The 27,187-nt window shown below is 43.5% G+C and overlaps 1 protein-coding gene across 1 annotated transcript in view; it reads left to right on the plus strand.

Annotated features, from left to right (window-relative positions):
- LOC135517075 (fibrillin-2) overlaps positions 1-27,187 on the plus strand; it is a 132,509-nt gene that overhangs the window by 39,814 nt on the left and 65,508 nt on the right. The window contains 13 exon segments of the mRNA XM_064941097.1: positions 324-449; positions 1,514-1,636; positions 3,305-3,427; positions 5,670-5,795; positions 6,632-6,754; positions 11,515-11,637; positions 12,321-12,479; positions 13,025-13,093; positions 22,244-22,369; positions 24,092-24,217; positions 25,398-25,550; positions 25,665-25,736; positions 26,451-26,576. Of these exon segments, the coding sequence (XP_064797169.1) occupies positions 324-449; positions 1,514-1,636; positions 3,305-3,427; positions 5,670-5,795; positions 6,632-6,754; positions 11,515-11,637; positions 12,321-12,479; positions 13,025-13,093; positions 22,244-22,369; positions 24,092-24,217; positions 25,398-25,550; positions 25,665-25,736; positions 26,451-26,576 (1,575 nt within the window).

The following is a 27,187-nucleotide window of genomic DNA, read 5'->3' on the forward strand; positions in this document are numbered from 1 at the left end:
CTCCCGCTCCTCCTGCTCCTTCCTCCTCCCGCTCCTCCTCCTCCCGCTCCTCCTGCTCCTTCCTCCTCCTGTCCACCTCCTCCCACTCCTCCTCCTCCTGCTCCTCCTCCCTCCTCCCTCTCCTCCTCCTTCCTCCTGCTCTTCCTCCCCTCCCCGTCCCTCTTCCTCCTCCTCCTCCACCTTCCTCCTCCCGTCCTCTTCCTCCTCCTTCCTCCTCCCGTCCTCCTCCTCCCGTCCTCCTCCTTCCTCCCTTCCTCCTCCCGTCCTCCTCCCGTCCTCCTCCTCCTCCCACTCCTCTTTGTCCCCCTCTCCTCCCTCTCCAGATGTGAATGAGTGTGACCTGAACGCCAACATCTGTATGCACGGCGAGTGCGAGAACACCAAGGGATCGTTCATCTGCCACTGTCAGCCTGGCTACTCAGTCAAGAAGGGAACTTCTGGATGTACAGGTGAGAGAGAGTCAAATCTCCCTGCCACAATATGTAAGCCAATAGGACAACATTGTTGATGAACATTCGCAAATCAACTTGATTGGAGGTACACAACACACTCCCCGCCTCTCGTCATGAGCTGTCCTGCCGTGGATTTGTAACAGGGTCGTTGGAGATTTCAGAGTAGCGTCCATTAAGTGACCATTGTACTTAAAACATTTTTTAAATAAATGTCGAATTTATCGCCCTTGCGTGCACATTTTCGTCTATTAAGAACCAACGATGTGCTACCTTTTTGCTAACTTCTTTTCAAACGAATCTCACAGAGTTCTATCTAACCGGGTCGAGCAACTTGATTTCTCAGCAACGACACAGCTGTTGCTGCCTGCAACAGGCTGACAGTCATAAGACGTGGCTGAGAACAAACCTAGGCTACTGATAGATAGCTAGCTATATGGTGGTATTCAAGCTGAGGTCAATCAATTAATGCAAACAGACATCTTGATTAGTTAGCTAGCTAACTTTAGCTAACGTTGAAAGTCAAGCAGCTCGTCTCTGTATCTAGTTAATGAACAGGCAAAGAAAGGTAGCTAATTATGTTTGTTTATAGAAGACAATTAACCTTAGCCATTAGCTATAGCTTGTTGAATAACCTTCAGGGTATTTGGTACATATGAGTACCAAAATAAAGATGTAGAGTGTTGGAACTCATTAAATTAAATAGTCTTGTATTCAGTGAAGTATTTGAATGAATGCCAAGAGTGTGCAAAGCTGTCATCAAGGCAAAGGGTGGCTACTTTGAAGAATCTCACATCTATTTTGATTTGTTTAACACTTTTTTTGGTTACTACATGATTCCATATGTGTCATTTCATAGTTTTGATGTATTCACTATTATTGTACAATGTAGAAAATAGTACAAATAAAGAAAAACCCTTGAATGAGTAGATGTGTCCAAACTTTTGACTGGTACTGTAATTCAACATTAATTATGGATTTATTGAAATTTAGGAAAGTAAATATGTCTGGCTTCTGTGAAATGTCCTGTATTGGAATTACTGAATGTCACTCCTTCTGTGTAGACATGGATGAGTGTGAGATCGGGGCTCACAACTGTCACGTCAACGCCAACTGTATCAACACCCCTGGGGCCTTCCACTGTTCCTGTCGTGTCGGCTGGGCGGGAAACGGAGTCAACTGTATAGGTAGGCCCCCAGCCTCCAACCTCCATCTGCTCAGTCCATACACTTCAATCCATACACTGAATGTATACACTTTCCACTGGCTCAGATACTAAGACAAAAAAAGGAACTGTATCTTGGGGAGAATAAATAATGATCAATCAATCAACTCCTCTGCAAAACACAAAATACATTAATGGTTGCAAATGTCTGTTCAGATCTTCGATCTTCATCAGAGCCTTGACAGGGATTCAGTCGGTTTCTGGCAAACTAGCTACTGTATGGCCCTTCAAACATCTTGCACTAGGCTGCTAGCTGGAGCAGGTTTGCTCAGCTGATCTAGCATGGTTTGCCATAGCAACTGTGCGTCATATTCATTGAGAGCGGAGTGATTTGTTTTCAGAATTAGGAGCTAGTGTTAGGCGGATTTTTAGAGATCAGTTCCACGTCCTTTAAAACATATCGGTTGAGGGAAAAGCTATGTCGTAGGAGTGACGGATCTGACGTGAGACAATGATTGGCTAATTCATACAGTCAGCATTCCTTTTGAACTGTGAATCCAGGTAGAAAAGAGGTTAAAATAGGGTTCAATGGTCAGATGAACACAACAATCAACACAACAATCATGTTGAGTGCAAGGATTCAATCCCCTTTCATAAGCAGAAGACTACTTGTTCATATTCATTGCATGGAAATTACTTTTTGCTTTAACCCCACTCCCCGATACACACACATACAGCTATGGATCAGTCAGCTATGGATCAGTCAGCTATGGATCAGTCAGCTATGGATCAGTCAGCTATGGATCAGTCAGCTATGTTGCAGTCAGCTATGGATCAGTCAGCCGTGGTGCAGTCAGCTATGGATCAGTCAGCTATGTTGCAGTCAGCCATGTTGCAGTCAGCCATGTTGCAGTCAGCCATGTTGCAGTCAGCTATGTTGCAGTCAGCTATGGATCAGTCAGCTATGTTGCAGTCAGCTATGGATCAGTCAGCCATGTTGCAGTCAGCTATGGATCAGTCAGCTATGTTGCAGACAGTCATGTTGCAGTCAGCTATGTTGCAGTCAGCTATGTGCAGTCAGCTATGTTGCAGTCAGCTATGTTGCAGTCAGCCATGTTGCAGTCAGCTATGTTGCAGTCAGCTATGTTGCAGTCAGCCATGTTGCAGTCAGCCTTAGTGCAGCCAGCCGTGGGGCAGTCAGCCGTGGGTCAGTCAGCCGTGGGGCAGTTAGCCGTGGGGCAGTTAGCCGTGGGGCAGTTAGCCGTGGTACTGTCAGCCTTGGTGTTGTCAGCAGTGTTGCAGTCAGCCTTAGTGCAGTCAGCCATGGGGCAGTCAGCCGTGGGTCAGTCAGCCATGGGGCAGTCAGCCGTGGGGCAGTCAGCCGTGGGGCAGTCAGCTGTGGGGCAGTTAGCCGTGGGGCAGTTAGCCATGGGGCAGTCAGCCATGGGGCAGTCAGCCATGGTACTGTCAGCCGTGGTGCAGTTTGGAGCCTTGCTCAAGGCTCTGATACAATCCATTATGGAAATTAATTTGTATTAGCTAGGATTCAACTCATGTATTGAAAATATAGCAAAATGAGAATGAATACTCTTTCTATACGGAAATTGGTTGCTAGGTATTTTCTGATTGGACCGATTTGAACTTGGGTAGAGCCCTAGCCCAGTGGTGAGTGTGTGTGTGTGTATTGTAGATATGGATGAGTGCATCAATGGGACAAGCCACTGCAGTGCCAACGCCAAGTGTCTGAACACGCCCGGCTCCTACCGCTGCGCCTGCGCTGAGGGCTTCACTGGAGACGGCTTCACCTGTTCAGGTAACACACTCACACTCTGTCTACACTGAGTATACCGAACATTAAGAACACCTTCTTAATATTGACTTGCATCCCCCCTTTTGCCCTCAGAAAAGCCTTAATTCGCTGGGGCATGGACTCTACAAGGTGTTGAAAGCGTTCCACAGGGATGCTGGCCCCATGTTGACTCCAATGCTTCCCACAGTTGTGTCAAGTTGACTGGATGTCCTTTGGGTGGTGGATCATTCTTAATGTTTTGTCCACTCAGTGTATATTACCGTGGTAACCATTAAACAGCTGCAGAGAGTTGGCTTGTCCGTATTGTCCATGCTACTGTTGGTGTTCATGTCATAACCAGTGTTAGGTACTGTTATGTACTGTGTTCTAGTAATAACCAATACTAAGGCCATATATTTTCACATTCAGTTAATTGAATTCTCTTAAATGCTTTATTTGTGAATAAATAGATGTTTGTGTATAGCCATTTAGTAGAGGCTTTTAACCAAAGCAACACATTCCACCCCGACCCTCCAAACTTCTGACCCAGGGATCATGTCACGGTTTTCTAACGGTGAAGGAGAGTCGGACCAAACGGCAGTGCGTATATTGTGATCCATGTTTATTTACACAACGTAACACGAATCCAAAACACAAACTCTACAAAACAATAAACGTAGTGAAAACCGAAACAGCCTTAACTGGTGCAAATTAACACATACTAAGGACATCAAGACACTCAGGACAATCACCCACGACAAACTCAAAGAATATGGCTGCCTAAATATGGTTCCCAATCGGAGACAACGATAAGCACCTGCCTCTGATTGAGAACCACTCCAGACAGCCATAGACTTTGCTAGATAACCCCACTAGCTACAATCCCAAATACATACACACCAAAACCCCAAGACAAAACACACCACAATACAAAAACTCCATGCCACACCCTGGCCTGACCCAATACATGAAGAAAAACACAAAATACTTAGACCAGGGCGTGACAGATCATCAACACATTCTAACCCTCTGACCCTCTGACCCAGGGATTATCAACACATTCTAACTCTCTAACCCTCTGACCTCTGACCCTCTGACCCAGGGATCATCAACACATTCTAACCCTCTGATCATCTGACCCAGGGATCATCAACACATTCTAACCTTCTGATCCTCTGACCCTCTGACCCAGGGATCATCATAACATTCTAACCCTCTGACCCTCTGACCCAGGGATCATCAACATATTCTAACCCTCTGACCCTCTGACCCAGGGATCATCAACACATTCTAACCCTCTGACCCTCTGACCCAGGGATCATCAACACATTCTAACCCTCTAACCCTCTGACCTCTGACCCTCTGACCCAGGGATTATCAACACATTCTAACCCTCTGACCCTCTGACCCAGGGATCATCAACACATTCTAACCCTCTGACCCTCTGACCCAGGGATCATCAACACATTCTAACCCTCTAACCCTCTGACCTCTGACCCTCTGACCCAGGGATCATCAACACATTCTAACCCTCTGACCCTCTGACCCAGGGATCATCAACACATTCTAACCCTCTGACCCTCTGACCCAGGGATCATCAACACATTCTAACCCTCTGACCTCTGACCCTCTGACCCAGGGATCATCAACACATTCTAACCCTCTGACCTTCTGACCCAGGGATCATCAACACATTCTAACCTTCTAACCCTCTGACGTCTGACCCAGGGATCATCAACATATTCTAACCCTCTGACCCTCTGACCCAGGGATCATCAACACATTCTAACCCTCTGACCCTCTGACCCTCTGACCCAGGGATCATCAACACATTCTAACCCTCTGATCCTCTGACCCAGGGATCATCAACACATTCTAACCCTCTGACCCTCTGACCCAGGGATCATCAACACATTCTAACCCTCTGTCCCTCTGACCCTCTGACCCAGGGATCATCAACACATTCTAACCCTCTAACCCTCTGACCCAGGGATCATCAACACATTCTAACTCTCTAACTCTCTGACCCTCTGACCCGCTGACCTCTTAACCCTTGAACCCAGGAATCATCATCACATTCCAACCCTCTGATCCAGGGATCATCAACACTTTCCGACCCTCTGACCCCCTAACTCTCCAACCCTCTAACCCATCTCAACCATGGATGTATGGGCATTTGCCTATATAACAATTCAATGTCCTTCTCCATCACTGAATTGTCTTGAAGATATGATGTTAACCCTGTTTGATCCCTATGTGGTGACAGACGAGGATGAGTGTGCAGAGAACGTGAATCTGTGTGAGAATGGCCAGTGTCTCAACACCCCGGGGGGTTACCGCTGTGAGTGTGAGATGGGCTTCACCCCTGCCCCGGACAGACGCACCTGCCAAGGTGAGTCCCTGGCACCTGTCCCCTATCTATCTCACAGTCCATTCATAGAGGGTATAGCAGCTCCGGGGTGAAGTTTCCTCTAGGTACAGTTCTAGGATCAGCTTCCCCTCCCACTATCATAACCTTAACCATTAGAGGGGAAAATGTTAAACTGATCCCAGATCAGCGTCAAGTGCCGACTTAACACGTATCGTGTACAGCATCACCCTAATACCCAATGCCACCCCAACGATGAGCCATTATTGATGCAATGTAGGTTTCTATTCATTCAAACCTGTAAAAGAAGATTTGTGGCAAATACATAACAATACCAAGTACAATACTACATTTCCCCGAAGGGCGTCATTGGGAACACGAGTGCAATGACATACTGTACACCCTCAAAATCAAATCCAATTGTAATGGACACGTACACATGGTTAGCAGAGAGTTATTGCGTGTGTAGAGAAATGCTTGTGCTTTTAGTTCCCGACCATGCAGTAATATCGAACAAGTAATATCTAACAATTCCAACAACAACTTCCTAATAGACACACATCTAAGTAAAGGAATGGAATAAGAATATATACATATAAATATATGGATGAGCGATGACAGAGCAGCACAGGCAAGATGCAGTAGATGGTATAAACTACAGTATATACATATGAGATGAGTAATGCAAGATATGTGAACATTATTAAAGTGACTAGTGATCCAGTTATTAAAGTGGCCAATGTGTGTGTACTTTGGACATGCAAAATATGAATAACTGCATATATACATGAAGATAATTTCCATTAATAAGTAAAAAGGTAAATGTGTTGATTGCGTTGTCTCTTGCCGATTATCTGCAGATATTGACGAGTGTACCTTCCAGAATATCTGTGTGTTTGGCACGTGTAAGAACATCCCCGGCATGTTCCGCTGTATCTGTAACGACGGCTATGAGCTGGACCGCTCCGGAGGCAACTGTACAGGTATGACATGACCGTCTGTCCGTCTGGCTGGCTAGCTGGCTCAGGCTGGTTGGCTGGCTCTGACTGGCTGGCTAGCTGGCTCAGGCTGGTTGGCTGTCTCTGACTGGCTGGCTAGCTGGCTCAGGCTGGTTGGCTGTCTCTGACTGGCTGGCTAGCTGGCTCAGGCTGGTTGGCTGTCTCTGACTGGCTGGCTAGCTGGCTCAGGCTGGTTGGCTGTCTCTGACTGGCTGGCTAGCTGGCTCAGGCTGGTTGGCTGTCTCTGACTGGCTGGCTAGCTGGCTCAGGCTGGTTGGCTGTCTCTGACTGGCTGGCTAGCTGGCTCAGGCTGGTTGGCTGTCTCTGACTGGCTGGCTAGCTGGGTCAGGCTGGTTGGCTGTCTCTGACTGGCTGGCTAGCTGGGTCAGGCTGGTTGGCTGTCTCTGACTGGCTGGCTAGCTGGCTCAGGCTTGGTTGTCTGTCTCTGACTGACTGGCTGGCTGCCTGGCTTTGGCTGGTTGGCTGGTTGGCTGGCTCTGGCTGGCTGGCTGGTTGGCTGCCCCTCTGTCTATCCTTCAGTCTACCAGTCTATCTCACCCACGTTACCACAGTTTTAGTCATTCAATCTGTAAATCAGTCAGTCAGTATGTACAGTGCCTTGCGAAAGTATTCGGCCCCCTTGAACTTTGCGACCTTTTGCCACATTTCAGGCTTCAAACATAAAGATATAAAACTGTATTTTTCTGTGAAGAATCAACAACAAGTGGGACACAATCATGAAGTGGAACGACATTTATTGGATATTAAACTTTTTTAACAAATCTGAAAAAACTGAAAAATTGGGTGTGCAAAATTATTCAGCCCCTTTACTTTCAGTGCAGACTCTCTCCAGAAGTTCAGTGAGGATCTCTGAATGATCCAATGTTGACCTAAATGACTAATGATGATAAATACAATCCACCTGTGTGTAATCAAGTGTCCGTATAAATGCACCTGCACTGTGATAGTATCAGAGGTCCGTTAAAAGCGCAGAGAGCATCATGAAGAACAAGGAACACACCAGGCAGGTCCGAGATACTGTTGTGAAGAAGTGTAAAGCCGGATTTGTGTACAAAAAGATTTCCCAAGATTTAAACATCCCAAGGAGCACTGTGCAAGCGATAATATTGAAATGGAAGGAGTATCAGACCACTGCAAATCTACCAAGACCTGGCCGTCCCTCTAAACTTTCAGCTCATACAAGGAGAAGACTGATCAGAGATGTAGCCAAGAGGCCCATGATCACTCTGGATGAACTGCAGAGATCTACAGCTGAGGTGGGAGACTCTGTCAATAGGACAACAATCAGTCGTATATTGCACAAATCTGGCCTTTATGGAAGAGTGGCAAGAAGAAAGCCATTTCTTAAAGATATCCATAAAAAGTGTTGTTTAAAGTTTGCCACAAGCCACCTGGGAGACACACCAAACATGTGGAAGAAGTTTCTCTGGTCAGATGAAACCAAAATTGAACTTCTTGGTAACAATGCAAAACGTTATGTTTGGCGTAAAAGCAACACAGCTCATCACCCTGAACACACCATCCCCACTGTCAAACATGGTGGTGGCAGCATCATGGCTTGGGCCTGCTTTTCTTCAGCAGGGACAGGAAAGATGGTTAAAATTGATGGGAAGATGGATGGAGCCAAATACAGGACCATTCTGGAAGAAAACCTGATGGAGTCTGCAAAAGACCTGAGACTGGGACGGAGATTTGTCTTCCAACAAGACAATGATCCAAAACATAAAGCAAAATCTACAATGGAATGGTTCAAAAATAAACATATCCAGGTGTTAAAATGGCCAAGTCAAAGTCCAGACCTGAATCCAATCGAGAATCTGTGGAAAGTGTCAGGACCCGGTTACGAACCTGGGTCTCCGGAGTGAGAAACAGTCACTTAACCAACTGAGCCATGAATAGTCAGCAGAACCCAGAAGATGAGGCAGACACAGCAGTACTTAAGACGGTGTATTTAATAAAGTAAAAAGGAGAAGTCCTTCAATACAAAAATGGCAAATCCAAAAGGTGGTAGGAATAGCACAAAAAAGCCTCAAGAGATACTCAAAAACAAAAACAGAATTCCACAAGAGCATCCACTAAGGGTTTAAATCAATCAGGGGACAAGAATACACAGAACACTAGGGCTGGGTGCTAACATACAAACACAGAGCACAGAACTGACCAGCTCTCTCAGGGGGAAACTAAGGGTTTAACCTCTTACACTTATGGTGGCGCTATTTCATTTTGGAAGAAAAACGTTTTTCCCATTTTAAATCTGGGTAAAGATATTTTGTCACAAAAAGATGTATTTCGACTATGCATATAATTGCTACTGTTCGAAAGAAAACACTCTGACGTGTCCAGAAATACAAATATCTTCTCTGTGCGTGCCCTTTAACGTGAGCTTCAGGCAAAACCAAGATGACTTGGCATCCAGGAAATGACAAGGACGGGTTTTTTTGAGGCTCTGTCTTTCATGATCTCCTTATATGGCTGTGAACGCAAGAGGAATGAGTCTGCCCTTTCTGTCGTTTCCCCAAGGTGTCAGAGGATCCGGTTTGGAGCCGCACCAACCTCTGACGCCTCTACAAATGGTTCAGGTGAGGATAAGCGCTGCTTGAGTCCTTGCAGCATTGCTTCTTGAAAAGCATTGTGACGTATTTGTAGGCAGATCGTTGGAAGATTGACCATAAGAGACCACATTTACCACGTGTCCGAACTCCGGTGTCCTGCGCCGAAATTGGTGCGCAAAAGTCACCTGCCAGTATTTTTCCATGGGGCACAGAGAGAGAAGCAAGCTTCCATGAACTGCATGTCAATGAAGAGATATGTGAAAAAACACCTGGATATACTCCAGATTTTTGTGGGATTGATTCCAAACAACGTTTGCCATGAGTTCACGATGTCGATAGTTTATGTAGTTAATCCGGAAAAAGTTTCACGTTGTAGGTGACTGCATTTGCCACCCGGTTCGTTTCGGTAGCCAGGCGCAATGTAGAAAACGGACGATTTCTCCTACACATGGACGCTTTCAGGAAACACTGCGCATTTGGTATGTGGCTGGGAGTCTCCTCATTGAAAACATCAGAAGCTCTTCAAAGGTAAATGATTTTATTTATTTGGTTATCTGGCTTTTGTGAAAATGTTGCGTGCTACATGCTACACAAAATGCTATGCTGCGCCAGCCATGGTGTTCCGATTGCATACTCTTACACAAATTAGTCAATTTCTATGGTTCAAAAGCATATTTTGAAAATCTGAGATGACAGTGTTGTTAAGAAAAGGCTAAGCTTGAGAGCAAACGCATTATTTTAATTTTATTTGCGATTTTCAGAAATCAAAAAGGTCCTAACGTTGCCTCTGGGTTATGCTAATGAGCCTGAGGCTTAGTCACAATCCCGGATCCGGGATGGGGAGTTTCAAGAGGTTAAATACAATCAGGGGAAACGAGGCACAGGTGCAAATAATAATGGGGAACAAGGGAAAAAACATAAGGTCAAAAAGCACAATGGGGGCATCTAGTGACCAAAACCCGGAACAACCCTGGCCAAATCCTGACAGAAAGAACTGAAAACTGCTGTTCACAAATGCTCTCCATCCAACCTCACTGAGCTCGAGCTGTTTTGCAAGGAGGAATGGGAAAAAAATGTCAGTCTCTCGATGTGCAAAACTGATAGAGACATACCCCAAGCGACTTACAGCTGTAATCGCAGCAAAAGGTGGCGCTACAAAGTATTAACTTAAGGGGGCTGAATAATTTTGCACGCCCAATTTTCCAGTTTTTGATTTGTTAAAAAAGTTTGAAATATCCAATAAATGTTGTTCCACTTCATGATTGTGTCCCACTTGTTGTTGATTCTTCACAAAAAAATACAGTTTTATATCTTTATGTTTGAAGCCTGAAATGTGGCAAAAGGTCGCAAAGTTCAAGGGGGCCGAATACTTTCGCAAGGCACTGTATTTCTGTCTGTCTACCTTCCTGTCTGTCTGTCCATCCTTTCATCTATCTTCCCGTATAGCCTTCTGTCTCTCTCTCTGTTTACCCATCTGTGTGACCAGGTAAGGTGACTGAGGACACATGTCTGATCGTCCCACTAGCCCCAGACTAACTCTGATGTCATCCTCCTAAACCAGCAATGGAGATGGATCCTATTCCCGATGTCGTGCTCCACCAAATAGGGAGTAGGGTGCAGGCTAAGCAGTCTATGCTCTGCTCCAGATTAGATGAAATTACCTTTTAAACCTGGATGCGCTCCTTTATGGGGTGTCAGTGCAGTCTGAAGTGGATGGGGGTTGAAGGTTTAAACTGGTAGAAGAATGGTGAGGTTTACTGTGTAGGATCTCTGGGGATGTTTCTGAATACCACCACCCACCATGATTCATGGTTTTCATATTTCCATAGTTTTCCAACATTTTGATGGGGAGATTTTTTTTAGTGGTGTCAAAGTGCCAAGTCTCATGGAAGCTGCTGTACAAAATATTTATGATCATTGAGGATCGTATTTCATGTTATATTTATATCATATTTATATTTATTGTTTGAAAAGTCTTTGAAAAGTGAAAGGTTTGTGTGTGTGTGTGTCTGTGTCTGTGTGTGCGTGTCTGTGTCTGTGTCTGTGTGTGTGTGTGTGTGTGTGTGTGTGTGTGTGTGTCTGTGTGTGTGTGTGTGTGTGTGTGTGTGTGTGTGCGTGTGTGTGTGTGCGTGTCTGTGTCTGTGTGTGTGCGTGTGTGTGTGTATAACCCAGATGTGGACGAGTGCCAGGACCCCATCAACTGTGTGAACGGGCTGTGTGTGAACATCGACGGCTCCTACGAGTGTAACTGTCCTCCGGACTTTGAACTCAACCCTACAGGGGTGGGATGTGTAGGTAAGTTATGACGAGCTCATTTTATTTTTTCATGGCAAAACGTTTTTAAAAACATTCTCAATTGCGTGTCTTAATGCAGTGTTTCCCAACTCTGGTCCTTGAGTACCCCTGACAGCACACATTTTTGTTATTCATCCAGATAAATTATACTAATTGAGGGCTTGATGATTAGTTGACAAGTAGAATCAGATGTGTTTGTCCAAGGCTACAACAAAAATGTGTTCTGTTGGGGTTACTGGAGGACTGGAGTTGGGAAACACTGTCCTACATAATGTGTACTGTTGGGGTTACTGGAGGACTGGAGTTGGGAAACACTGCCCTACATACTGTTGGGGTGCCCTACATAATGTGTACTGTTGGGGTTATGTGTACTGTTGGGGTTACTGGAGGACTGGAGTTGGGAAACACTGCCCTACATAATGTGTACTGTTGGGTTTACTGCAGGACTGGAGTTGGGAAACACTGCCCTAATGAACCCTGTGGTCTCACCGATGTCAACTGTAATTACTGCTCTGAGTCATGTATTAGGCACCAAATGGAGAGAGAAAAACAACAACATTAAACCCATAAGAAACTCTCCCTTTTTATTTTCTGTTCCAAAATGTTTAAAAACGTTTTTCAGTTGCGTGCCTTAATGAACACAACCCTGTTGGTTCTCCTCCTCCTCCTTTCTTGTGTACCAGACACACGTGTGGGGAACTGTTTCCTGGAGCATGGACCCAGGGGTGACAGGCGGTCCTGCAGTGTGGAGGTGGGAGTGGGAGTCAGCCGCTCCTCCTGCTGCTGCTCCCTGGGGCGTGCCTGGGGAAACCCCTGTGAACTCTGCTCTGCTCCCAACACCAGTAAGACACGCTCTGTTTCACTATGTGATTGTTTATTTAGCTTCCTGTATCGTTGCTTGTGTAGAGACTCAATGAAGAAAAGGAGGGATTAGTGGTGCCGGGCAAAAACAATTATTTAATTCCTTTATGTACAGGCTCACACACTCTTATAACGATACACACTCACAACAGTGCTGTAGTCGTTCTGAGTTGGTTAACAAAGTATGCATTTAGATTTACAATATTATATTTTATGCTCGTACACAACAGGTTAGTCTGATTTGGCTAAACCTCCTCACTACAGTTTCTGAATTCAGTCAGATGTACATTACAGTTCTCACTACTTGTCCAATGATTGGTCCTGTTACATTCAAACCGTTTGGCTGTGTTTACACAGGCAGCCCAATTCTGATATTTAGCCAATAATTGGTATTTTTGGCTAAAGATCAGAATTCGGGCTGCCTGTGTTAAATGGAGCCTTTGTTACTCAACAACAGACAAAATGGAGACGTGTACTTGAAGTGTATAACCCATATGAGTGTACTGATATGAAGTGTGTTCTGCAGCGGACTATAGTACACTCTGCCCCGGAGGAGAGGGTTTCAGGCCCAACCCAGTCACCATCATACTAGAAGGTAACCATCTGCTTACTGAAAGTAGATCCGTGGTAAACTCCTTTAACTATGCCTTGCATACTGTACTGCATAGGTGCAGAAAGACTATTCATAATGCTCTCTTTTCATTGGTATTTGGTGTTTTATCAGAATCCCCATTAGCTGATGCAAAAGCGGCAGCTTCTCTTCCTGGGTTCCACACAAAACATAATACAGAATGACATATTACAGAACATCATTAGACAAGAACAGCTCAAGGACAGAACTACATACGTTTTTAAAAAGGCACACTTAGCCTACATACCAATGTTTACACACAAACTATCTTGGTCACATGGGGGAGAGGTGTTGCTTTATCTGTTTTCTGGAACCAAGTTTGCTGTTTATTTGAGCAATATGAGATGGAAGGAAGTTCCATTCTATAAGGGCTCTATATAATACTGTGTGTTTTCTTGACTTTGTTCTGGATTTGGGAACTGTGAAAAGACCCCTGGTGGCATGTCTGATGGGAAAAGTGTGTGTGTCAGAGCTGTGTGTAAGTTGACTATGCAAACAATTTGGTATTTTCAACACATTAATGTTTCTTATAAAAATAAGTGATGCAGTCAGTCTCTACTCAACTCCCAGCTAAGAGAGACTGAAATGCATAGTATTTATATCAGCCCTCTGATTACAATGAAGAGCAAATCGTGGCTCCCTGTTCTGGACCGGCTGCAGCTTAACTAATGTCGGTCTTTCCTTGCAGCACTGGACCACACGACTGGACAATAATCAAGGTCAGACATAACTAGAGCAGGACTCGCTTTTTGGAGTGTGGTGAAAAAAAGCAGAGTATCTCTTTATTACGGACAGACTTCTCCCCATCTCTTTATTACGGACAGACTTCTCCCCATCTCTTTATTACGGACAGACTTCTCCCCATCTCTTTATTACGGACAGACTTCTCCCCATCTCTTTATTACAGACAGACTTCTCCCCATCTCTTTATTACAGACAGACTTCTCCCCATCTCTTTATTACAGACAGACTTCTCCCCATCTCTTTATTACAGACAGACTTCCCCATCCCCATCTCTTTATTACAGACAGACTTCTCCCCATCTCTTTATTACAGACAGACTTCTCCCCATCTCTTTATTACAGACAGACTTCTCCCCATCTCTTTATTACAGACAGACTTCTCCCCATCTCTTTATTACAGACAGACTTCTCCCCATCTCTTTATTACAGACAGACTTCTCCCCATCTCTTTATTACAGACAGACTTCTCCCCATCTCTTTATTACAGACAGACTTCTCCCCATCTCTTTATTACAGACAGACTTCTCCCCATCTCTTTATTACAGACAGACTTCTCCCCATCTCTTTATTACAGACAGACTTCTCCCCATCTCTTTATTACAGACAGACTTCTCCCCATCTCTTTATTACAGACAGACATCTCTCCCCATCTCTTTATTACGGACAGACTTCCCCCATCTCTTTATTACGGACAGATCCCCATCTCTTTATTACAGACAGACTTCTCCCCATCTCTTTATTACGGACAGACTTCTCCCCATCTCTTTATTACAGACAGACTTCTCCCCATCTCTTTATTACAGACAGACTTCTCCCCATCTCTTTATTACAGACAGACTTCTCCCCATCTCTTTATTACGGACAGACTTCTCCCCATCTCCAGACCTTCTCCCCATCTCTTTATTACGGACAGACTTCTCCCCATCTCTTTATTACAGACAGACTTCTCCCCATCTCTTTATTACAGACAGACTTCTCCCAGACAGATCTCCCATTCTTTATTACGGACAGACTTCTCCCCATCTCTTTATTACAGACAGACTTCTCCCCATCTCTTTATTACGGACAGACTTCTCCCCATCTCTTTATTACGGACAGACTTCTCCCCATCTCTTTATTACAGACAGACTCTCCCCATCTCTTTATTACGGACAGACTTCTCCCCATCTCTTTATTACGGACAGACTTCTCCCCATCTCTTTATTACAGACAGACTTCTCCCCATCTCTTTATTACAGACAGACTTCTCCCCATCTCTTTATTACGGACAGACTTCTCCCCATCTCTTTATTACAGACAGACTTCTCCCCATCTCTTTATTACAGACAGACTTCTCCCCATCTCTTTATTACAGACAGACTTCTCCCCATCTCTTTATTACGGACAGACTTCTCCCCATCTCTTTATTACGGACAGACTTCTCCCCATCTCTTTATTACAGACAGACTTCTCCCCATCTCTTTATTACGGACAGACTTCTCCCCATCTCTTTATTACAGACAGACTTCTCCCCATCTCTTTATTACGGACAGACTTCTCCCCATCTCTTTATTACGGACAGACTTCCCCCAAACTTCTCCCCATCTCTTTATTACAGACAGACTTCTCCCCATCTCTTTATTACGGACAGACTTCTCCCCATCTCTTTATTACAGACAGACTTCTCCCTATCTCTTTATTACGGACAGACTTCTCCCCATCTCTTTATTACAGACAGACTCCTCCCCATCTCTTTATTACAGACAGACTCCTCCCCATCTCTTTATTACGGACAGACTTCTCCCCATCTCTTTATTACGGACAGACTTCTCCCCATCTCTTTATTACAGACAGACTTCTCCCTATCTCTTTATTACGGACAGACTTCTCCCCATCTCTTTATTACAGACAGACCTCTCCCCATCTCTTTATTACAGACAGACTTCTCCCCATCTCTTTATTACGGACAGACTTCTCCCCATCTCTTTATTACGGACAGACTTCTCCCCATCTCTTTATTACAGACAGACTTCTCCCCATCTCTTTATTACAGACAGACTTCTCCCCATCTCTTTATTACGGACAGACTTCTCCCCATCTCTTTATTACAGACAGACTTCTCCCCATCTTTACAATCATTGAATCTATATGTTTTGACCATGACAGTTTACAATCTAAGGCAACACCAAGTAATTTAGTCTCTTCAACTTGTTCCACAGCCACACCATTCATTACCAGATTCAGCTGAGGTCTAGAACTTAAGGAATGATTTGTACCAAATACAATGCTCTTAGTTTTAGAGATGTTCAGGACCAGTTTATTACTGGCCACCTATTCCAAAACAGACTGCAACTCTTTGTTAAGGGTTTCAGTGACTTCCTTAGCTGTGGTTGCTGATGCGTATTGTCACGCCCCCTGACCTTAGAGATCCTTATTCTTCTCCATGTTTGGTTAGGTCAGGGTGTGACTCGGGTGGGAAATTCTATGTCCTCTATTTCTTTGTTTTTGGCCGGGTATGGTTCCCAATCAGAGGCAGCTGTCTATTGTTGTCTCTGATTGGGAATCATTACTTAGGCAGCCTATTTTCCACCTGAGTTTGTGGGATCTTGTTTTCTGTTTAGTGTCTGTGCCTGACAGAACTGTGCGCTTTCGTTTTCACTTTGTTATTTTGTTTGAGTGATTTTGAATATTAAAATCATGAACACTTTCCACGCTGCGCCTTGGTCCACTCTTCATTCTTCAAACGAGAGCCGTTACACGTATGTGGTTGAATCATCAGCATACATGGACACACCCGCTTTGTTTAATGTCAGCGGCAGGTCATTGGTAAAAATAGAAAAGAGTAGAGGGCCAAGAGAGCTGCCCTGCAGTACACCACTTTACATGTTTGACATTAGAGAAGCTTCCATTAAATAAAACCCTCTGAGTTCTATTAGATGGATAGCTCTGAATCCACGATATGGCAGAGGTTGAAAAGCCATAACACTTAAGTTTTCTCAACAACAGCTTATGGTCAGTAATATCAAAGGCTGCACTGAAATCTAACAGTACAGCTCCCACAATCTTATTATTATCAATTTCTTTCAACCAATCATCAGTCATTTCTGTCAGTTCAGTACATGTTGAGTGCCCTTCTCTATAAGCATGCAGACAGTCTGTTGTTAATTTGTTTACAGAGAAATAGCATTGTATTTGGTCAAACACAGTCCTTTCCAACAGTTTTCTAGGACCTGGCAGCAAGCGTATACAGTTGAAGTCAGAAGTTTACATACACTTAGGCTGGAGTCATTAAAACTCGTTTTTCAACCACTCCACACATTTCTTGTTAACAAACTATAGTTTTGGCAAGTCAGTTAGGACATCTACTTTGTGCATGACACAACTAATTTTCCCCACAATTGTTTACAGACAGATTATTTCACTTATAATTCACTGTATCACAATTCCAGTAGGTCAGAAGTTTACATACACTAAGTTGACTGTGCCTTCAAACAGCTTGGAAATTTCCAGAAAATGATGTCATGGCTTGAGAAGCTTCTGATAGGCTAATTGACACCATTTGAGTCAATTGGAGGTGTACCTGTGGATGTATTTAAAGGCCTACCTTCAACTCAGTGCCTTTTTGGTTGACATCATGAGAAAATTAAAAGAAATGAGCCAAGACCTAAAAAGACAATTGGAGGCCCCCTCAAGTCTGGTTCATCCTTGGGAGCAATTTCCAAACGCCTGAAGGTACCACGTTCGTCTGTATAAGCAATAGTACGCAAGTATAAACACCATGGGACCACGTAGCCGTCATACAGCTCATAAAGGAGACGCGTTCTGTCTCCTAGAGATGAACATACTTGGGTGCGAGAAGTGCAAATCAATCCCAGAACAACAGCAAAGGACCGTGTGAAGATGCTGGAGGAAACAGGTACAAAAGTATCTATATCCACAGTAAAAACGAGTCCTATATCAACATAACCTGAAAGGCCACTCAGTAAGGAAGAAGCCACTGCTCCAAAACCCCCATAAAAAAGCCAGACTACGGTTTGCAACTGCACGTGGGGACAAAGATCATACTTTTTCGAGAAATGTCATCTGATCTGATGAAACAGAAATAGAACTGTTTGGCCAAAATGACCATCGTTATGTTTAGAGGAAAAAGGGGAGACTTGCAAGCCGAAGAACACCATCCCAACCGTGAAGCATGGGGGTGGCAGCATCATGTTGTGGGGGTGCTTTGCTGCAGGAGGGACTGGTGCACTTCACAAATAGATGGCACCATGAGGGAGAAAAATGATGTAGATATATTGAAGCAACATCTCAAGACATCAGTCAGGAAGTTAAAGCTTGGTTGCAAATGGGTCTTCCAAATGGACAATGACCCTAAGCATATTTCCGAAGTTGTGGCAAAATGGCTTAAGGGACAACAAAGTCAAGGTATTAGAGTGGCCATCACAAAGCCCTGACCTAAATCCTATAGAAAATGTGTTGGCAGAACTGAAAAAGTCTATGCAAGCAAGGAGGCCTACAAAACTGACTCAGTTACAACAGCTCTGTCAGGAGGAATGGGCCAAAATTCACCCAACTTATTGTGGGAAGCTTGTGGAAGGCTACCCAAAATGTTTGACCCAAGTTAAACAATTTAAAGGCAATGCTACAAAACCCTAATTGAGTGTATGTAAACTTCTGACCCACTGGGAATGTGATGAAAGAAATAAAAGCTGAAATAAATCAGTCTCTCTACTAATATTCTGACATTTCACATTCTTAAAATAAAGTGGGGATCCTAACTGACCTAAGAGAGGGAATTTTTACAAGTATTAAATGTCAGGAATTTTGAAAAACTGAGAGTAATGTATTTGGCTAAGGTGTATGTATACACTTCTGACTTCAACTGTCGGTCTGCTGTTAGAACAGGTAAAGACCGCGTTACCACTCTTGGGTAGCGGAATGACTTCTTTGGCTCCAGGTCTGAAGACAAAGACTTCCCAATAGGCTCAGATTAAAAATATGACTGATAGGAGTGGCTGTAGAGTCAGCCACCATCCTCAGTAGCTTTCCATCTTAGTTGTCAATGCCAGGAGGTTTGTCATTATTGATAATTAACAATCATTTTTCCACCTCTCCCACACTAACTTTACAGAATTGAATAAGCCATCTGATTCGATGAAAGAGGGAGTTGAATTTGTCTTTCTGACCATAATTTCATTTAAATTACTCTAAAGATTTTTTCCCTTCATAATAAAGTTTCTTCTTCTTTTTTTCAGTTTAGTCACATCATTTCTCAGTTTGCAGTAAGTCAGCCAGTCAGATGTGCAGCCAGACTTATTAGCCACTCCATTTGCCCCATCTCTTTCAACCATACAGTTTGTCAATTCCTCATCCATCCATGGAGCCATAACAGTTCTAACAGTCAGTTTCTTAACAGGTCCATGTTTATCAATAATTGGAAGAAGCAATTTCATAAATTCATGAAGTGCAGCGTCTTTTGTATGATCTCTTATACACTATTTTAGGCTCAGCTGTTGGAACTTTGTCTTTCCTGGATATAGTCGCTATATTGTGATCACTGCATCCAATGGGTACGGATACAGCTTTAGAACAAAGTTCTACAGTATTAGTAAACATGTGATTGATGCATGTGGATGATCTTGTTCCTGTAGTGTTTGTAATCACCATGGTAGGTTGATTAATAACCTGAACCAGATTACAGGCACTGGTTACAGTGAGAAGCTTCCTGTTGAGCGGACAGCTTGATGAAAACCAGTGAATATTCAGGTTCCAAGAAAGTAGACCTCTATTTACATCACATACACTATCAAGCATTTCACACATATTATTTAGATACTAACTGTTAGCACTTGGTGGCCTAAAGCAACACCCCAAAAGAAAAGGCTTTAGATGCGCCAAGTAAACCTGCAACCACAACACTTCAACAACACTTGACATAAGATCTTCTCTAGGCATTACAGGGATTTGGCTCTGAATATATACAGCAACACCTCCCCCATAAGCATTCCTGTCTCTTCTGTTGATGTTATTTCCTTGTATTGCTACTGATATCATCAAATGAATAATCTAAGTGAGTCTCAGAAATGGCTAGTATATGAATGTTATCTGATGTTATCAAGTTATAGATTTCATGAACCTTATTTCTATGGCTACATATATATATGTTTTCATATATATATTCATATGGGCTATTTACAGCCATTTCCTGGGTAGTTTATCAGAGAAAAACTAAATATTGAAAATAAATGACAAAGCAAGAGAAAAAAATACATTCAGCAGTCCATTAATCAATTGGTGTGTGTGTGTGCTGCAGGGTTGAGGCTACGAACCCATAGGCTTGGCTCTCTCATCCCTTCCAGACTTCTGGGAGGGAGGGTGGACAATGAGTCTGTCGTAGCGGATGTAAGCAATGTCCCCATACGCTCTGGCAGCTTTCATGGCTGGGATCAGTTCTTTCCTCTTCTGGCGCACAGCTTCAGGATAGTCCTCGTTGAGGAAGATATATGTTCCTCTCAAGTTCTTGGCTCTTTCCAGAACAGCTACATTGTCTTTGAACCTCAGGAACTTGACCACTATCGGCCTGGGCCTGTCACCTGGGCCGGTCACCTGGGCCTGTCACCTGGACCGGTGGTTGGTTTTCCAGTCCTGTGGGCGCGCTCCACCTCAATCTTCCTGTGGTCCATCTTCAATTTCTCAGAGATCATTTCCCTCACTTTGTCCTCCATCCAGGTCTCATGTGGAGATTCTGCAATTCCGTCCACAACCATGTTGTTTTGCCTTGATTGTCCCTCCAGATAGTCTGATTTATCTGTCATTGTTATCATGGATTCACACACAGAACTGATGTCCTCTCTCAATGACTTCCAGATTGCTGTCATCTTGCCGTTCTCCTGTTTCAACCTGTCAAGCTGACCCTGGGAGAACTGCAAACTATTCTTCAGGTCCTGAACCTCTCTGGTCAGGTCGTCCATTCTTTTATTAGTAGAATCCACAAGTATTTGGACAAAACACTTGAAACTATTTTCTTGTTGTTGTAACAACTGCTTATAGGTCTCTTTTTGTTCGTTTAAAAGATCCTTCACGTGTGATAGAGACACCACTGGCACTGTCCTCAACGGTACTCCTGCCGGCGCTTAGGTCTTTGTCATGGTAGCTAGCAACGTATGTTAGGCTGTTTTACTCCTGGCAGTTCCAGACAGGGCAGGTCACGGGGAAAATTGAAAACAACAAACAGCAGGGATGTAGACAGCCACAAACCCGGGACAATCTGCGGTCCCAGCCACAATGGCTAACCGCATCGCGGGCTGCTTTCAAGAACAAGCTCTTTTAATATAAATCTATATGATCAATCTTTTGCAAGGATTTGTAATTTTAATACAGTTTTGGTTGTAATATCATGTAGAGAAAACAAAAACCTTTGATTCTGATTCCATTGATAAGAGTCTGGAACTTAACCTTTGATTCTGATTCCATTGATAAGAGTCTGGAACCTAACCTTTGATTCTGATTCCATGGATATGAGTCTGGAACCTAACCTTTGATTCTGATTCCATGGATATGAGTCTGGAACCTAACCTTTGACTCTGATTCCATTGGTAAGAGTCTGGAACTTAACCTTTGATTCTGATTCCATGGATAAGAGTCTGGAACTTAACCTTTGATTCTGATTCCATGGATAAGAGTCTGGAACCTAACCTTTGATTCTGATTCCATTGATAAGAGTCTGGAACTTAACCTTTGATTCTGATTCCATGGATATGAGTCTGAACCTAACCTTTGATTCTGATTCCATTGATAAGAGTCTGGAACTTAACCTTTGATTCTGATTCCATTGATAAGAGTCTGGAACCTAACCTTTGATTCTGATTCCATGGATATGAGTCTGGAACCTAACCTTTGATTCTGATTCCATGGATATGAGTCTGGAACCTAACCTTTGATTCTGATTCCATTGGTAAGAGTCTGGAACCTAACCTTTGATTCTGATTCCATTGGTAAGAGTCTGGAACTTAACCTTTGATTCTGATTCCATTGGTAAGAGTCTGGAACCTAACCTTTGTTGAAACCATCTGTAAGGCTCAAATCCTATAACTGACTTTTTTGCACAGATCTTCCATTGACATCGACACATGATTTGTGCAAATGTCAAACTAGGATTTTTGGGATGTTTCTGGAATCTTGGGATGTTTCAGATGTTTGGGATTATTGGGATGTTTCTGGAATCTCAGGATGTTTGGGATCACTGGGATGTTTGGTATCATTGGGCTCATTTGGGATGTTTCTGGAATCTTGGGATGTTTGAGATCATTGGGATGTTTGAGATCATTGGGATGTTAGGGATCATTGGGATGTTTGGGATCATTCTGTAATCTTGTTTTGTCTTCTTCTCCAGACATAGATGAGTGTTTGGAGCTGCCAGGCCTGTGTCAGGGAGGAAACTGTGTCAACACGTTTGGCAGCTTCTCGTGTGACTGTCCTCCTGGCTACTACCTCAATATAGACAGTCGCATCTGTGAAGGTGAGACACCATGCCATTTAACATCCCATTCAATCATCTGTGAAGGTGAGACACCATGCCATTTAACATCCCATTCAATCATCTGTGAAGGTGAGACACCATGCCATTTAATATCCCATTCAATCATCTGTGAAGGTGAGACACCATGCCATTTAACATCCCATTCAATTATCTGTGAAGGTGAGACACCATGCCATTTAACATCCCATTCAATTATCTGTGAAGGTGAGACACCATGCCATTTAACATCCCATTCAATCATCTGTGAAGGTGAGACACCATGCCATTTAATATCCCATTCAATCATCTGTGAAGGTGAGACACCATGCCATTTAACATCCCATTCAATTATCTGTGAAGGTGAGACACCATGCCATTTAACATCCCATTCAATCATCTGTGAAGGTGAGACACCATGCCATTTAATATCCCATTCAATCATCGGTGAAGGTGAGACACCATGCCATTTAACATCCCATTCAATTATCTGTGAAGGTGAGACACCATGCCATTTAACATCCCATTCAATCATCTGTGAAGGTGAGACACCATGCCATTTAATATCCCATTCAATCATCTGTGAAGGTGAGACACCATGCCAATAAACATCCCATTCAATTATCTGTGAAGGTGAGACACCATGCCATTTAACATCCCAATCAATTATCTGTGAAGGTGAGACACCATGCCATAATAGTGATAATTCACCCTGACTGCTAATTTTTGTATAGCTTACATTATTTTATTTAAAAAAATATTTTTTACATACTGTAAAGTGCTTTTTTAAAACTTAAATCACTAAACACAGCAGGCACTTATTAGACAGGCTTCTATTTGAGCCTTGCTTCTGTATCGTTAATGCACACAGCTTTGCTAATTTGAATAGTTAATTGTTAAATTCCAGCATTCACTTCCTGCATTTTAATCAATTTCTTCATTTCCTGCACTGTGTTATCGTTTACACTCTGTGTCACGTTTCTTTTGTCTTAAAAACTTTTACTTGACAGAGTAATTATTCTCCTCTTTGACTGTGGATTTTTTGGCAGTTTTTACTTTCGCCCCAATAGGGTGATCGGATGATTTTTAAGGGTCTGTTGACTGTTTTTGTGCTTGCCAGTTAACTAGCAGTTCTCAGCCGTTAGCAGCCAATGGCTAGCAGTTCTCAGCTGTTAGCAGCCAATGGCTAGCAGTTCTCAGCTGTTAGCAGCCAATGGCTAGCAGTTCTCAGCTGTTAGCAGCCAATGGCTAGCAGTTCTCAGCTGTTAGCAGCCAATGGCTAGCAGTTTCTTACTAGCGATAAAAACGGATGATTGTCATAATTTTTAGAGTCATTATTGAATTATTTAATGTAACAGATCAAACATGAAACCTTTTTAACAATTCATGGTAATTCATGGTAACCTCATAAACAACTCATTTAGACCCTGTGTTTATTTGAAACAGATGTTTATTTTCTAAAATGTGTGCTATTAAAAGGGACAGGCGGCTATTTGAGTCTCAACGTTTAATTGAAGTTTTACGATATATTTAAAAAATATATATATTTTTTTATATCATATACCGTAACTGTGTAACCTGATTTAAAAAAAAAATCTACATACGTTCTAATAGTAGGCTCAAAATATAATGAAAACCAACTATGAGCAACGTAACTAAAACACAACATTAGACACCAGGTTTTTTCATCAATACTATGAACTGATCACCTCTGTGGCCCTGCAGACATTGACGAGTGTTTGGTGAATCCTGTAATCTGCGGTCCTGGCACCTGCTACAACACACTGGGGAACTACACCTGTGTGTGTCCACAGGATTACATGCAGATCAACGGGGGAAACAACTGCATGGGTGAGTGCTTCATTACACAACGTATAAATAAGAATAATATAGTATTTCAGTGAGCGGACGCATTTATCCAAAGTGACTCACAGTCATGTGTTCTGTACACTCCAGACCTGGGTTTAAATACTATTTGTTGGCCTTCTGAAGGCTCAGTTTGTAGGACATGGGGCTTGCAACACCCGGATAATGGGTTTGATTCTCAGGACCACCCCGTATGTAAAATGTATGCGGGTATGGATAGAAGCGTCTGCTAAATGGCGTATATTATTATATTATTTGAAATCATTTCAAACACTGTACCTGTGGTTGATTGAGCATTCCTGGTATAGTCCCAAAAGTTCAAACCCCGCCCACCTGGCCCTCCAGTCCCGGCTAGAGAAAACACCCAAAGTATTAAAAACATTTAAAAGAGTAGATAAAAAGGAGGAAGGAAGTGCTGCTAAGGTACACACCAGTAGATGTTGGTAGACAGAAGCTGCTAAGGTACACAACAGTAGATGTTGGTAGACAGAAGCTGCTAAGGTACACAACAGTAGATGTTGGTAGACAGAAGCTGCTAAGGTACACAACAATAGATGTTGGTAGACAGAAGCTGCTAAGGTACACAACAGTAGATGTTGGTAGACAGAAGCTGCTAAGGTACACAACAGTAGATGTTGGTAGACAGAAGCTGCTAAGGTACACAACAGTAGATGTTGGTAGACAGAAGCTGCTAAGGTACACAACAATAGATGTTGGTAGACAGAAGCTGCTAAGGTACACAACAGTAGATGTTGGTAGACAGAAGCTGCTAAGGTACACAACAGTAGATGTTGGTAGACAGAAGCTGCTAAGGTACACAACAGTAGATGTTGGTAGACAGAAGCTGCTAAGGTACACAACAATAGATGTTGGTAGACAGAAGCTGCTAAGGTACACAACATTAGATGTTGGTAGACAGAAACTCATTCATTAATGTGACCTACTTTTTTTATTTTATTATTACATGACGTTTCTGTCATTTAGCAGACGCTCTTATCCAGAGCGACTTTACAATCAGTGCATTCATATAAATAGATAGGTGAAACAACCACACATCACATATGGCACATCGTTACATTATTAAAACCGTAATCAAATCTATCTTAACCACGACCTTCTACTGGTCAACTGATTGTGCCACCGTGTTCCTTTGTTAAAAACCCAGACATGAGAAAGAGCCTGTGCTACAGGAACTTCAACGGCACAACGTGTGAGAACGAGCTGCCCTTCAACCTCACCCACAAGATCTGCTGCTGTGCCTACAACGTGGGCAAGGCCTGGAACAAGCCCTGCGAAGCCTGCCCAACCCCCGGCACTGGTCAGTAGCACACGAATGCACGTATACACACACACACACACACACAGACACACACTCAGATACACAGCATTATTCATGGTAAAAAAAAGTGTTTTGAATGGCTTTGCTTTCCAGGTGACTATAAGACACTTTGTGGAAACATCATCCCTGGCTTCAAACTGGATATTGAAACTGGGAAAGCAGTGGGTGAGACATACTATTCTGTACTTAGTCAACTTGTATCCTTTTTACATGAACCACGTTCACTTCTGGTCCTAAAAAAAGATATGTGGGGTCTCCCGAGTGGCGCAGTGGTCTAAGGCACTGCAACACAGTGCTAGCTGTGCCATTAGAGATTCTGGGTTCGAGTCCAGGCTCTGTCGCAGCCGGCCGTGACCAGGAGACCCATGGGGCGGCGCACAATTGGCCCAGCGTCGTCCGGGTTAGGGGAGGGTTTGGCCGGCAGGGATGTCCTTGTCCCATTGCTCACTAGCGACTCCTGTGGCGGGCCGGGCACAGTGCATACTAACACAGTCTCCAGGTGTACGGTGTTTCCTCCGACACATTGGTGCAGTTGGCTTATGGGTGAAGTGGGCATTGTGTCAAGAAGCAGTGCGGCTTGGTTGGGTTGTGTTTCGGAGGACGCACGGCTCTCGACGTTCGTCTCTCTCTCTCTCTCTCTCTCTCTCTCTCGTCTGTACGGGAGTTGCAGCGATGAGACAAGGCTGTAACTACCAATTGGATACCACGAAATTGGGGAGAAAAAAGTGCACTTTAAAAAAAATAAAAAACAGTTATGTCACACAGTACATGCATCTGTCTCTTCAGGTACGTGTAAGTGTAAGAACCATCGACAGTGTGACTTAACTTTAAGTAAAGATATGACAGATTTGTTAAAATTCGGTTTGCTTCCTGTTTCAGATATTAATGAGTGCAGAGAAATTCCAGGTATCTGTGCTAGCGGGGTCTGTATCAACCAGATAGGGAGCTTCCGCTGCGAGTGTCCCACAGGCTTCAACTACAACGACCTGCTGATCATCTGTGAAGGTAACGTTGAGGAAACATTCAGTCCATACTTCTGATATTGATTGTAACGTTAAAGACATTTCAGTCGCTAAAGTTACTACTATAGCTGAAGAAACACCTGCTGTAACGTCAGGTACGACTATAGAAACACCTGCTGTAACATCAGGTAGGACTATAGAAACACCTGCTGTAACGTCAGGTACGACTATAGAAACACCTGATGAAACGTCAGGTACGACTATAGAAACACCTGATGTAACGTCAGGTACGACTATAGAAACACCTGCTGTAACATCAGGTACGACTATAGAAACACCTGCTGTAACATCAGGTACGACTATAGAAACACCTGCTGTAACGTCAGGTACGACTATAGAAACACCTGCTGTAACGTCAGGTACGACTATAGAAACACCTGCTGTAACGTCAGGTAGGACTATAGAAACACTTGCTGTAACGTCAGGTACGACTATAGAAACACCTGCTGTAACGTCAGGTACGACTATAGAAACACCTACTGTAACGTCAGGAACCACTATAGAAACACCTGATGTAACGTCAGGTACCACTATAGAAACACCTGCTGTAACGTCAGGTACGACTATAGAAACACCTGCTGTAACGTCAGGTAG

This window comes from Oncorhynchus masou, chromosome 28, assembly GCF_036934945.1.
Source record: "Oncorhynchus masou masou isolate Uvic2021 chromosome 28, UVic_Omas_1.1, whole genome shotgun sequence".
NCBI lineage: Eukaryota > Metazoa > Chordata > Actinopteri > Salmoniformes > Salmonidae > Oncorhynchus > Oncorhynchus masou.